Below are 15404 nucleotides of genomic sequence, written 5' to 3'. Positions count from 1 at the left end.
AACTTCTTTCCTGTGTATACTATTTGGTAAGAATATTTACGATTTTGCCCATTTCTATGTTTTTTACGTGTAACAATGGAAAACTCACAAGAAATTCAGTTCTTCGAAGATACAAGGTTGTAGAAGTCTCTAAATTCTGTTTGTTTCATGTGTTCTTATTAAATTAAATCAATTTCTTCTATATTGAAATGAATCCTATCTACCCTGTTGTACCTAGTGTGATATTCATATGAGTCTCTGTTCCCCTAGTTGCCCTTTGTGGGTTCTGATTCATATGAGATTATCATATTAACCTTACTTTCTTTAGTAGTGTAAATGGTTAACATGTCCCAGGTTTGATCTGTCTCTGTCTCTGTCTCTGTCTCTCTCTCTGCAATGCTGCAAATAAAACCTAGTGCTGCATGAATACTAGGCAAATGTTCTAACACTGAGCTATATTCCCAACCCTCTTGTGTTTTACATAAGGTAGGGCCTCATCCTGTAGCCCAGGCTAGCCCAGAACTCACTTTTCAGCCCAAGCTGGCTTCAAACTCCAGGCATTCCTTATGTGTCAGTCTCTTAAACATTGGAATTACAGGTATTTAATTCCTGTTTAATTCCAATATCACACCTAGATATGCAAATATTGATATGAATATGAATAGCACTAGGAAAGCTAGCCAAGATGAAGGAAGCTTCTAGCTAAGTTCTAGTATGATTTATTTATGTCTTGCAAACAGAATGCATTTATTTACCTTTTCTTGATATAAGAGGTCTTATTATCTTGAACTTGCATAGTAGCCTAGGCTACGTGGACAGTAATGCTCCACTGATCTGATTATTACCGTATCATCAATTTTGTGATTACAAATATATAGCAAAGATCCTAAATTAAAAAAAAACAAAACATGGGTTTTAGTGATCAAACATGACTTTTTGTGCTTGTAAAGCAAACACTTTACCAATGGAGCGATCCCTTTCCATAATTTGTATACAAAATTTAATGCACGCTCTCACAATTAATTCATTGACTGACTTTCTCACTATTTCTTATTGAAAATAGTGACAGAATCATTCCATATAAAGATCATTTTTATTATATATATACATACATATATACATATATATATATCATATTGGCTTCTGGAAATCTTTATTATTTCTCCAGTTCATATATGTTCATCACTTACTTCACGTTATTCAGAAAAGAATAAATCATTTCTTGAAAATACCTTAGAGTCCTATGTTGCCCCTAAAGACTCTCATGCTGAGGGCCATAGGCTATAGTTTTTCACTCTGAGTATTATCATGGTCCACAACAAGCCATAGCCTCATCACTAGCAGATAATCCATACTACAACTAAAGGTCCATAGACCTAGCAGGAAAATAATTTTCTGAAAAGAGAAATAATAAAGATGATTTGCCTAAGGAAGTAGGATCCTTAGGAATATTTTTTAGGATATTTTTTAAAGCTGATGCACAACTGAACAAATTACTGGCAGAAAGTCATCACCAAATGAGTTTCAGTGTGATTACACAAGGAAATGGTCTATCTTCCCAGGTTCTATTCATTTCCTCAGCAGGACTGTTTCAGTGAGTACAAGTAAAAAAGTGATTTATTCCCCTTCGGAGAGGCAGAAAAAAACCATTTGCTTTTGTGGAGTAATGTTGGAAGGGTTTAGCAGGTATCTTATTTTCTTTCCTGTTCCAGTGATACAATATTCTGATAAAAGAAACTTGAGGTTTGGAAAGTGCTCACAGTTCAATGAGAGCTTTAAACATCTGCAAACACTGTGTCCGCAATCAGAAAATGGAGAGGGATAAATACAAGCTCCTGCTTGTATAGTCCAGGATTGCCTGTCTAGAGAGTGGTAACACCCAGAATGGGCTGGTCTTTCTATCTGAACACGATCAAACACACCCACAGATATGCCTAGAAACCTAACTGCTAGGTGTTTCTGGAGTCTTTCAAGTTGACAATTGACACGAATCATCACAGCAAGCATAGTAATTTCCATCCATTTCAGAGGATAAGCAGATAGGACTCCAACTCCTCTCCTGGGATACTATTAATGAGGCTGATATGGGAGAATTTTTTTTGTCTTATGACTGAAAGAAACAGGGAAGTATCATGATTCCCTGCTAGATTTGTGCAGAAGGCTGATGGAGAAAGCAGATCTTTTACATTCCTTGCCACCAATAAGGAATCAAGAAGAGGTGAACTTAATCAGTTTTTCTTTCCTCCCTCAACATAATGTCAGCAGGGTCCAGCTGAGAACTAGTTGCTCTCTACTCTAGTGATTTCATACAATTCAGTTTTCTGCCTCACAACTCTATGACATATAAAAACTAGAACAGTTAAATGTTGTTCAACACTAGCAATTTCAGGAAACACCTAAACAGGATTAGTATCTATAAAGTGAGGAGATTAAATAGAATTCAAATTATCATACCATAATACACAAAATACTCAGGATAGAAATGAAAATTAATTACAACTTGAATAACCAAAGATACAGATATTGAAAAATAAGATTACACATATTAGAATTATTTGATATTTTCCACAGTAATCATAAAAATGTTTCAATAATGAATTGCAAGCACTATTGAAAGAAAGGAAAGACTATAAAACCTCAAACAATATATAAAATAAGGAAAATGATTAAAGGGAACTTTAAAATGGGAGAAAATAACAAAAGATTATCAGATAGACAAATAAAGGATTGAAGTGAAATCAGTATCAATATAAATCACTCAATATGAAAATAGAGGGCATACATACTTAAAACAAAAATAAACCAAGAAACCTTATGGACCATAAGAATAATAACAATGAACGCTCTGTCTTTTTCAACTCAAATTCCCAAAGTAGAGACATGTGGGAATCTAAGGAAATAAAAAATGACTAAAAATAGCATCAATATGTGGTGGGCATAATTACAAATTCAAAGTGATAGTACACCATAAACTGTAAAAATCAAATGTGCTTTATATTAGAATACATGACAATCAATCCTCTGCAGTCTTCAGCAAATGAAAAATCACTGAGATAAGTGAAATTTATGGCATATTGAACAATGAAAGAAGGCAAATTTAAATGACATCATATTTTTCATCTGAAACCACGAAGTTCAGTGGGAACAAACCCATTCTTACAAGCACAAAAAGTAATTCTCAATCATGAAATTTATATCTGATGAAAGTACATGTTCGGCGTGAAGACACAAGACAGTCTTTAAAGGAAAAAATAACACACACACAAAGAGAGAGAATTTACTGATAAAACACCTCCCTTAAACCTGGCAAAAGAAACTTATTCCAGGCTGGAGAGATGGCTCAGAGGTTAAGAGCACTGGCTGCTCTTCCAGGGTTCTGAATTCAATTCCCAACAATGACATGGTGGCACATAAACATCTATATAATAGAATCTGATGCCCTCTTGTGACATGCAGATTTACATGCAGAGCACTCATACATAAAATATAAATAAATTATTTAATTAAGAAAGAAACTTATCAAAAAAGAAAAGTCATACAATGGAATAAATCTTAAAACTGCTAAGAAGAAAGTATATTAGAATGAGTAAAAATGTAAGTATAACAGATTAAGCTTTTCATCATAAATTGCGTAAACCGTTGTAGATGAAGTACAAATTATAACATCTCATGTAGTGCTCTGCTAAACCCACATGGCAGCCCAGAACTGTTATTCCAGTTCCCAGGGACCTGACACCTTTACACCAAAGCAAATAAAATAAAGTTAAATAAATAATGTAAAAAGAGTTACATAGTAATAAAATTAATATCATAATTTAAAGATAAATTTAATTAAGTAATATACACTGCAAAAAGAGAGAAAAATGAAATATATGGAACAAACATATAAAGTTTAAAATGCCTATGTAATTTTGAGTATAAAATTTATAACTTTTGCCTGGAGGTGGTGGTGCATGCCTCTAATCCCAGCACTCGGGAGGCAGAGGCAGACAGATCCCTTTGAGTTTGAGGACAGCCTCATCTACAGAGAGTTCCAGGAGAGACTCCAAAGCTACACAGATAAAACCTGTTTTGAACTCCAGCCATGAAAAGCCATCATGGAAAATATTATTAATGATTAAGAGACAAAATGTAAGTATTCTTGGGGTAGGAGGAGCTAAGATACAAATTAAAGACATACACAATCTGTTCACTTACGTTATAGCACAAAACTTCCCAAAGTAAGGCATAGATACAGACATGTACTTCCAGAAAGCATTTAAGATACCATACAAACATGGTAAGTAAACAACTTCTTCACATCACATTATACTTGAAATGTTATGTCTATATAATAAAGACATTATGCTTACAAATGTAACATAACATCCACTTACAAGAACAAACTCAGGATAACATTAAATATCTCAGTGGTGATCCCCAAAGACAGAAAACTTGTTTGTTTCTAACCAAGAGAATGCACTGCCAACAAAGGTTACTATACTCAGCAAATCTATCTTTAAAAATGAAAGTGAAATCAATTAAGATAAGCTTTTGAGATCATCACAAACCAAAGTAGTTCATGAACATTAAACCAGCACTGCAGAACATAAGTAAAGCTATCTTACCAGATAGTTTACCTGCTTTCACAGCAAAGAATTAAAACAAGACACAGAAACTGCAAAGTATAAAACAGGATTTACTGAAAGAAGAAATGCACTGTTACTAACAGTGGGCATTGCAAAGCAGAAGCAGCCCCAAGGTGAAGTTATATAATTGGTATGAAAATGAAGATTGTAATGCTGAACAAATAAGGCAGTTTAGATAAACATCATGTGTTCTGTCATATGTAGAACCAAGATTTGAAAAGACAGAAATATAGATCAACAATTAACAAATGGGACCTCCTGAAACTAAAAAGCTTCTGTAAGGCAAAGGACACAGTCAACAAGACAAAAAGGCAGTCCACAGAATGGGAAAAGATATTCACTAACCCCACATCTGACAGAGGGCTAACCTCCAAAATTTACAAAGAACTCAAGAAGCAAGTCTCCAAAACACCAAAGGATCCAATTAAAAAGTGGGCTACAGAACTAAATAGAGAATTCTCAATAGAGGAGTCTAAAATTGCTGAGAGACAAATGAGAAAGTGCTCAACATCATTAGCCATCTGGGAAATGCAAATCAAAACAACTCTGAGATACCATCTGACTCTTGGCAGAATGTCTAAAATCAAAAACAATGAAGAAAATTTATGCTGGAGAGGATGTGGAGAGAGGGGAACACTCCTCCACTGCTGGTGGGATTGCCAACTCGTACAGCCACTTTGGAAAGCAGTATGGAGATTCCTCAGGAAAATGGGACTCAATCTACCAGAAGACCCAGCAATTCCACTCTTAGGCATATATTCAAAAGAGGCAAATTCATACAAGAAGGACATCTGCTCCACTATGTTCATAGCAGCATTATGTGCAATAGCCAGAACCTGGAACCAACGTAGATGCCCCTCAACTGAAGAGTGGATAGAGAAAATGTGGTACATTTACACAATGGAGTATTACTCAGCAGAAAAAACCAATGGAATCTTGAAATTCGCAGGTAAATGGATAGCACTGGAAAAAACCATCCTGAGTGAGGTAACCCACTCACAAAAAGACAAACATGGTATGTACTCACTCATATATGGATTTTAGACATGGATCAGGATAGTGCCAGTCTGCACTTCCACTGACAGTGATTCTGGGAAACAGGAAAGAACCTAAAAGATATGCATAGTACCCAAGAGAAGAGGAATGAGGCAAGATCCTTGAACAGATGGGGAACAAGGCATGGGGTGGGGGCGGAGTGTGAGCTGGGAAGAAGAGAGGGGGAGAAGAGGAAGAGAGAGTAGGTCATGGCGGAACAGGAAGGTTGAGTGGGAGGGGTAGAATGGGATAAGAGGGAATAATAGGTTAGAAGACAGATCAGGCACCAGTGTTACGTCTAGTGATCTAAAGGGATGACACCAATTGGCAAGCTAAGCAATTGTGGAGAGACCACCTCGAATGCCCATTTCTGATAATGAACTTGATGTCTGTAACCATCTGGGAGCCTTCATCTAGTGACTGATGGAAGCAGAGGCAAACACCAACAGTTAAACACTGAACGGAACCCAAAGATCACAGTGACAGAGAGAGAGGAGCGATGAGCAAATTGGCAAAGAATGGGCTGGCAAAACCAGCAGAGACAGCTGATCTGAACACGGGAGAGCTCTTGGACCTCAGACCGACAGCTGGGAGGCCAGCATGGGACTGATCCGAACACCCCGAATGTGATTGTCATTGAGGAGGCCTGGGCATCCTATGGGGCCCTGAGGAGTGGATCAGTGTTTATCCCTAGAATACAAACAGACATCTTGTGTCCATAGCATAAAGAAGGATGCTCTCTCAGCCTGGACTCTTAGGGGAGTTCCTGGACCCTACCCCGAATGAAACGACAGATTCTAGATATCCCCTATGTGGAAGGAATTGGCAATAGGGTGGGAGGATGGGGGGTGGGGGTGGGATGAGGTGAGGGATAGGGAACTGGGATTGACATGTAAAACAAGCTATTTAAAATAAAAAAATATATACACAAAAAATTAATAACGCATACAATTGAAATTCAGAGGCTCATTAGGGTCTATTTTGTTGAATTACATGTAAATATACTGTAAAATCTACAAATTGATACATATGCTATAAAATTGAATCAAAAGCATAACTCATTAATCAGTAACAAGTACTGATATTGAAGCTATAGTAAGAAATTTTCCAACAAAGATAAAAACAAGACTGGATGGATTCCCTGCTGCCCTGTAAACAAGGAATAATACCAATGTTCCTAAAAAAGAATCTATAAAATAGGAAGAGAAGCAATCACAGCAAAAGTCATTCTATGAAGCCAATATGTCTGTGTTACTAACGCTTAGGAAAAAAATAAAAAAATGCAAATAAAAAGTAACTTGTTCCGGTACCTGTTAGGAACATAAATGCATTTTTACTCAACAAAATACTTTTAAATAAATACTAAAGGTACATTAAAAACATTATTCACCATGATCAAATTGGTTTCAGTTGAAGAATGTATAAGTGGTTCAATGTAAGTATTTCAGTAAACATAATGCAGCTCACAAATAGAATCAGATGTAAAAAAATGCATGATCATATCAGTAAGCATATGAAAATCCTTTCATTAAATTAAATATCCCTTCAAAATAAAAGTCACAAATAAATTACATATAGCAGGATTGTATCTCCACATAACATAGGAATTATATAACAAATCCATAAGCCAGCATACATACTGAATTGGGTAAAACTGAAATGTTGAAATTCACACAGAAGCAAAAAGACTCACATAAATAAAACAATGTAATGGAACTAAAGAGAGGACCCAGAAATTAATACACTTTTCGCAAACTTATTCTCAATAAATGTAGCAAAAAATCCTTTGGAGGAAGAACATTCTTTTTAACACAGTGTGCTGGGAACTCATGTTATCTGCATGTACAGGAGAAAAATCAAGGCTCCTGTGCCTCCTCTTGTACAAATTCTGTTCCAAGTTAATTTGATTTTAAATTTAACATTCAAAACCTTAAAAGTGCATAAAATATGAGGGAAATATACCAAGAAAGATGCATATGCAATGATTTCCTGGATAGAACATCAATTGCTCAGGATAAAAAACAAGAGTTGACAAGTAAGATTATAACAGTAAAAATCTATGCAAAGATAAGGAATCAAAAGAGTTAAAACATGTGATGATTAATGCTAATTGTCAAATTCACAGAATCCAGAACCACATGTGAGATGTGCCTCTGGCCATGCCTGTGAAGATTCTATTTTCTTAAAGTATATTTTCTTAAAATACAGTATTTTCAAAATAATTTATTCATTGAGACTGGCATGCTTGCATACAATGTATTTCAACCATACTTACATCCCACTCCTCTCCTCTCCTCTAACTCTTCCTAGATCTTCCTCTACACTTTCTATTTTATGTCCTCATCTTTTTAAATAATGCGCTGAGTCCTGTTTGTGCTGCCCATATACATGTGTATGGGGCTACCCACTAGAGCATTATCAGCCTCACAAGGACCATATCCCTTATGAAAGCTAACTTGTCTTCCATTAGCATCCACCAACTGTCAGTAACTCCTCAGCTAGTGGTGTAGACTCTTGTACCCCTACTTCATCTATGCTGCAATGCTACCCAAACTGATGCTGTGCAGGTCTAGTGCGCACAATCATACCTACTGAGAATTCATGAGTGCTGTGATTTAGTCATGTCCAGAAGGGATTGGTTCAGCCCAGCCTTTCCTAACCTCTGGCTCTTAACAGTCTTCCTGTGCTCTTTCTCAAAGTTTTCTGAACCTTGGGAGGAATGCATGTGATACTGATGTCCCAATTCAAGCACTCTGCAGACACTCGTTTTCTGCACAGGTGAAACAGAGGAATATCTTCATTCTTACTTTATTGTGTTGGAAAGACCCACCCAGTGTTGATGAGAACATTTCTTGGTCAGCAGTATGCTAGACTGCATAAAATCCAGAAAATGAGTTGAACACTACTATGCATTCTTGGTTACAGATGCTAAGGGGAACAGCTCCTTCAAGCTTCTGCCTCTCTAACTTTCCCAGCATGAACTGTGAGATAGAATCAATCCTTTCTCTTTAAGTTTCTTTGCCAGAGTATTTTTGTCACAGCAACAAAAAAGAAACAAAAACAAGGGGCAATCTCCAGAATGGGAGTATATATTTGTATCTGTTCATTTGGCAAGGTCAGTACACATAATATACATAAACCTAAAAATTCGTGCTACAATGATACATTTGTAATTTCAGTTTTGCTGATTTAACTTAAAATGTTATTCTTAATAAGATTTTTCTGAGTCTGGAGAGATGCTTCAGTGTTAAGAGTGCATACTATGATTCTAGAGGAGAAAAGTTCAGATCCTAATACCCACATGGAACAGCTCACAATTTCCTGTCACTGAAGTTCCAGAAGATCCCAAAAATCCTTTAGGCATGCATGCACATGACCTACACTCACACACACACACAGACACACACACACAGAAAGCAAAACTTTTTAAGAACAAATCAGATTTTTCTACTGCAAATAGCAAACTGGACTTAATATTATTGTAAGAGGACACAAAGTTGGGTAGGTAAGGAAGAGAGGATGGATCTGAAAGAAATTAGAAGAGGGGTAAATATGATTAAAATATATTGTATGAAATTCTTAAAGAATTAATGAAATACTTTCATACTGATAATAAGAAGTTTAAGGCCTTCGTTTTTTGTTTTTTTGGGTTTTTTTTTTGGTTTTTCGAGACAGGGTTTCCCTGTGGCTTTGGAGGCTGTCCTGGAACTCGCTTGGTAGACCAGGCTGGTCTCGAACTCACAGTGATCCGCCTGCCTCTAAGTTTAAATGGAGGCTAGATGATGAAAGAAGGAAGAATGGAAATAATAGAAGAAAGATGATAGGTGATATGAAAGATTGATTGATAGAAGACAGAGGATGGATGGACAGATACATAGATAGATAGATAGATAGATAGGTAGGTAGATAGATAGATAGATAGATAGATAGACAGATAATGCAGTAGGAAATTCATTATAATGCCACTTTTATTCCTAAAATCCAGGATCTATATTATAAGTTTATGGAATGACCATTAAGTGTAAGTGTAAAGATCAAGTGATTCTTTTCATTTTGTAAGTCTTTTATTAAATTAGCGAAACAAAACCTATTTCTATGTTTATTGCACATTAGTCTTTAATTCTGAGTAACATGAGAACTTATTTATCATACAACTTGGGAGAAATTTGAAATTCTCCACTGAGTGGGTAAAACTACAAAATACTAATTTAAGTGGTTCTAAGTTATGGTAAATACAACAATAAATATCTCGCTGTTTTGCTCTAATTTTCCAAGATGGATTTCAGTACAAAAGCTTTTTCTCCATAACAGTTTATTTCAAGAAAGTAAGGCTACTTATAAAAACCATATTACTGAGGAACCAGGGAGACCAGGGGAGCAGCAGTTCTGGTGGCAGGATCAGGTACAACAGGCCCTGCTTCTGAGCCTGTGTTCCAGTGCCTGGGGATCGCCTGGGAACTGCACAGAGCTTCCAATCCTGGTGGAAGCCAAACACCCCAGACTCCAGGACTTCTCTCCCACCAACGAGACCAGGAAAACAGAGGAGACAGGGAGACCTGGGCAGCAGCTGTTCTGGCCACGGGATCAGGTACAAAGGATCCAGCAAAGGGTCCAGGGAACCAGGTGGGAGGCTAAGCACCCCAGATTCCTGTTCTTCTCCTCCACCCATGGGACCAGAACGAGGACAAGGAGTAGAAGAACTACCAGATTATTGGACTTGCTAGCACCCACCAAAAGGGAACACTGGTCCCCTAACCACCAGACCAGTAAGGGGCTCTTTTGGCACCGACTAGAAGAAGAGATGGGAAAGAGACAATACAAAAACACACTCAGCAACAGAAAAACAAATATGACACCGCCAGATTCTAGAGACTCCACACCAGCAAGTCTCCAACATTCCAATGAAAATGAAGCAGAAGAGAATGACCTTAAAACCACTTTCATGAAAATGATAGAGTCCCTAAAAGAGGATATAGGAAAATCTCTCAAAGAAATGGAAGAAGAAACGAAGCAAAAATGCAAGAAATGGAAGAAAAAGCAAACCAAAAAATGCAAGAAATGGAAGAAAGAACAAACCGAAAAATTCATAAAAGGCAACAAATGGATGAAAAGATAAACCAAAAATTGCAAGAAACAATACAAACACTGCAAGAGTTGAAAACTGATAGAGACAATAAAAAACACAATCTGAAGAAAGGCAGGAAATAGAAAAGCTGGGCAAACAGTCAGGTACTACCGATACAAGCATTACCAACAGAATAGAAGAGATGGAAGAGAGAATCTCAAATGTTGAAGATACACTAGGAGAAATAGATTCATCAACCAAAGAAAACCTTAAGTCCAACAAATCCTTAACACAAAACATCCAGGAAATATGGGACACCATGAAATGACCAAACCTAAGAATAATAGGAATAGTAGAAGGAGAAGAAAACCACCTCAAATGGGCAGAAAACATATTCAACAAAATCATAGAAGAAAACTTTCACAACCTTAAGAAAGACATGCCAATGAAGGTACAGGAAGCTTACAGAACCCCAAATAGAGTGGACCACAAAAAAATTCCCTTCGTCACATAATAATCAAGACCCCAAATATACAGAATAAAGAAAGAATATTAAGAGCAGCTAAGGAAAAAGGCCAAGTAACATATAAAGGCAAACTTATCAGAATTACACCTGACTTCTCCATGGAAACTCTGAAAGCCAGAAGGTCCTGGAGAGATATTCTACCAACACTAAGAGACCATGGATGCCAGCCCAGACTACTATACCCAGCAAAGCTCTCAATCACTATAGATGGAGAAAACAAGATTCCATGACAGAACTAGATTCAACCAATACGTATCCACTAACCCAGCACTACAGAAAGTTTTGGAAGGAAAACTCCAACCCAAGTTAACTCCAAGTTAACTACTACCAGGAAAACATCAATCTCTAGGATTCTACCAGTACCAGACTTACCTGCAACCACCAATGGGTCTCCTTGGTACTGTCTCTATCCCCATAAAATGGACACAGAATCCCCATGTTATTTTCAATGTTCTATCATAGGTCCTACAGCCCCAGCTCCATTAAATTCTTTCAGCCCAATCAAGCTCTAGGCCTCAACCATGAAATGCCCTACCTTTTTTTATTATTATTATTTTTTTATTTTCCATTTTAAATTTAGATAAGAAACAAGGTTGCTTCACAAGTCAGTTCGAGGTCCCTCTCCCTTTCCCTCCCCTCCTCCCGTGTCCTCCCCCCATCCCCCCCCGTTATCCCCTCATTCCCCCAGGGAGGGTGAGGCCCTCCATGGGGGTGTCCATAGTCTGTCATTTCATATAGGGCAGGGCCTAGACCCTTCCCCAAGAGTTCAGGGTGAGAGTGCACCTCACACTGTTCTATGGGAGTCCATAACCCTAACCCTAACCCTGAAATGCCCTACCTTTAACCATACTCAGGCACTCCTAAAGAATGATCCTCTATACCACTATTTATCCACCTCCACACTGTCCTCTAGGCTTGAGCCCAGTGAGTTTCCTTGACTTCAGAATCCATGACATTCTTAGAACACTCTAGACTTTATGATACATCCACTGTCCCTATCAGGTGTGATCTGATCCCTTCACTATGACCCCAGCAGCATTTGGTGTTCAGACTACACAGAACTTCATTCATAGTCTAACACTTGTTATCATCCAGTGACCAGGACAAGCCTAAATACCCTCAACTGGGATACTTCCAAGCTCTAAGATATAACCAGGACACCCTACCTGTGATCACCCACAGAACCCTTCTGGTATGCATCCATCAACTCACTCGAAATATACTTGTCTAGGGTCTACGATGGGTCCCATATCCCATGCTCCAACCTTGAGAATACCATACCCAAGGTCAAGGATTTCACCAACACCTGTCTTCCCTGTATACCGCACAGGTGGCCTTCATCCACTACCTCATTAGGTATCAATATTTCCCATGTCCTCCTGAAAAGCAAGGAAAATGTGTGCCTTTGGTGTTCCCACCAAACCATTCTGTAACCCAATAGATGTAGCCTTTGTCCCAAGTCCTTCTCATAGTCCTACTATGTCCACCCCCAGTGGCAAAGGAGCCAAGGCCTAGGTTTCCACCAAACCAGTCATAAGTTCCTTCTGTTTCCCTTAACCATGTCCCTCCTTACCTATTTGTGATTACTATTCTTAATTATCAACTAACTACATCTGATATTACCTAAAAATCCAAGTCACTGAGCAAACCTGTTAACTGGATCATTTGAGGTAGGAAGTCCCACCTTAAATCCAGATCATTTTATGTGGGAAGACTTACCTATGGTGTGGGGTAGAATTGGGCGTGGCTGCCTAGGTAAAAGACATGGAAGAAAGAAATTATTGCTCTTTTCTTGCTTGCCCATGATCTTGATTCAGTGGCATTTGGGCCTACACAGGGATTTTTAGTTAACTGGATCATCTGAGGTAGGAAGTCCCACCTTAAATCCAGATCAATTTAGGTGGGAAGACTTACCTATGGTGTGGGGTAGAATTGGGTGTCGCTGCCTAGGTAAAAGACATGGAAGAAAGAAATTATTGTTCTTTTCCTGCTTGCCCATGCTCTAAAGTCCCTGGCATAGAGCCTACAAAGGGATTTTAGTTAACCGGATCATTTGAGGTAGGAAGTCCCACCTTAAATGCAGATCACTTTAGGTGGGAAGACTTACCTATGTTGTGGGGCAGAGTTGGGCTTGTTTGCCTAGGTAAAAGACAAGGAAGAAAGAAATTATTGCTCTTTTCCTGCTTGCCCTTGCTCTTGCTTCACTGGAATTAGAGCCTACGTCTTTGGGATTTAGATGCCTACTGAAGACCAGCTGAAACAATCAGACCTGTAGAATGAACACCTCCTGTATTCCTGGAACTTCAATTGTAGACAGCCGTTGTTGGACTAGTCGGATTACAGCCTGTAAGCTACTCTAATATATCCCACAAATACATGCAGGCTTCATTTTGTATGTCCTAACTTAAACATTCAAGGTTTATTCCTGCAACCATATCTAGTCTTGATGCCATAGCCAGTGCCATCTACTAATATGACTCTAACTGTCTGTGCAACAGAGACCCGCAGACTTCAGCCATGTTCATATAATTTACTCATTAGTATTCTGACCAACACTGTCTACACTCAGGCCAATCTCTAGGAATCTACCACTACCAGACTTACCTGCAACCACCAATGGGTCTCCTTGGTACTGTCTCTATCCCCATAAAATGGACACAGAATCCCCATGTCATTTTCAAAGTTCTATCATGGGTCCCACAGCCCCAGCTCTATCAAATTCTGTCAACCCAATCAAGCTCTAGGCCTCAAACATGAAATGCCCTACCTGTAACCATACTCAGGCACTCCTAAAGTATGATCCTCTGTACCACTATTTATCCACCTCCACACTGTCCTCTAGGCTTGAGCCCAGTGAGTTTCCTTGACTTCAGAATCCAGGACATTCTTAGAACATTCTAGCCTTTGTGATGCATCCACTGTCATAGCCTAGTCTGACCACACCCTGACTTCTCAGCAGTTAAGCTCTTTAATTTGTCCACACCTACTTAGCTGCAATCACAGACAGACATATTTTGTCCCTTTTCCCTCAGTTTACTTTTCCCCCTGGTCTTAGCACATCCTCTATTATGTAGCCTGGTCCCTTCTCTGTAATTTCCATGAACACATTTACTACCCAGACATCCCAAGTCTTCCTCATCTGACCAGATCTTGCAGACACAAACAAACAGTTGTGTGAAACAGGGAAATCAATTCAAGATAGGAAACTAGCTAATGGTCTCTCAATCTGGATTCCCTCCTCACATAATAAACTCTAAATCTAGACACAGGGAGAAAAACACAGAGAGAGGGAACAACCAAATTAGGAACATCAAAATAGAAAAAAGGAGAAAAATAGAGCAGTGATCGAAGAAATTCATAGGAGCTTCAGGACATATGTTGAAAAAGTCTATCGCCCTAAACATGAGAATCTCAAATAAATGGATCAAAATAGGAACCAAATTGAGAAATGTGTCAGTGGTAGTGGCTTGAAAGAGAGTGTCCTTCCTAGGCTCCCGTATTTGAATGTTTGTTTCATAGTTGGTGGCCCATTTGCGAAGTTTTTGGAGATAAGGATTTGCTGGAGGAAGTATTTTACTGAGGGCAGGTTTTAACAGCTAAATTACTACTGCCAATTTTTTTCCTACCTGCTTCACTGTGCTTGTGGTCCAAGATAATAGCTCTCAGCTTCCGTCTCTTACTCTGTTACCTGTTGCCTACTGTCATTCCTCCCAGACATGATGGACTTTTATCATCAGGGACCACAAACCCAAATGAACTTTTACTTCTGTAACTTGTATTGGTACTGGTGTTTTATCACCAGTGTTCAAGGAATCCCACAGAAAAGAAACTGAAAAATGTAAGAGCCATAGGGACTCACATGAACTCATAGAAACTGAAGCAGCATGCACAGGGCCTTTTCTAGTCTGTACCAGGTCCTCTGCATTTAAAGTATGTTTTCCAAAGTAGTAATTTTATGTAATACCTGAGTGTGCAAACTTATGATTCTCTGACTCTGTGACTTCTCTTTGGATCTTTTCCTTCTATTTGTTTTGTCTAACTTTGAGGTGGTAGATTTTGTTTCATAAAACAATTTTTCCATATTTTATTTAATTAATTAGCTAGCTAGTTAGTAGCTAGTTAGTTAGTTAGTTAATTAGTCAGTTAGGAGGAAAGTAGAGGAGGCTGGGCA

At 38.2% G+C, this 15404-nt stretch overlaps 1 protein-coding gene across 7 annotated transcripts in view; it reads right to left on the bottom strand.

Annotated features, from left to right (window-relative positions):
* LOC121138480 (spindlin-2-like) overlaps positions 1 to 14112 on the bottom strand; it is a 30195-nt gene extending 16083 nt beyond the window's left edge. The window contains exons 1-4 of one of the 7 annotated variants that reach the window (XM_040741161.1): positions 14001 to 14112; positions 13341 to 13372; positions 12953 to 12984; positions 735 to 865 (exon numbers count right to left, since the gene is read on the bottom strand). In XM_040741161.1, coding sequence (XP_040597095.1) covers positions 735 to 775 — 41 coding nt within the window. In that variant the 5' untranslated portion in view covers positions 776 to 865; positions 12953 to 12984; positions 13341 to 13372; positions 14001 to 14112. Of the gene's footprint in view, positions 1 to 734; positions 866 to 12952; positions 12985 to 13147; positions 13248 to 13340; positions 13373 to 13837; positions 13924 to 14000 lie in introns of those variants that run through there. The other 6 variants (XM_040741160.1, XM_040741162.1, XM_040741164.1 and 3 more) reach the window with 6 other exon arrangements.
* Positions 14113 to 15404: the final 1292 nt, after the last annotated feature.

This window comes from Mesocricetus auratus, unplaced genomic scaffold (assembly GCF_017639785.1).
Source record: "Mesocricetus auratus isolate SY011 unplaced genomic scaffold, BCM_Maur_2.0 contig_6584_pilon_obj, whole genome shotgun sequence".
Lineage (NCBI taxonomy): Eukaryota > Metazoa > Chordata > Mammalia > Rodentia > Cricetidae > Mesocricetus > Mesocricetus auratus.
Note: the sequence above shows the minus strand (reverse complement) of the source record. Positions and strands in the feature narration are given on the sequence as shown.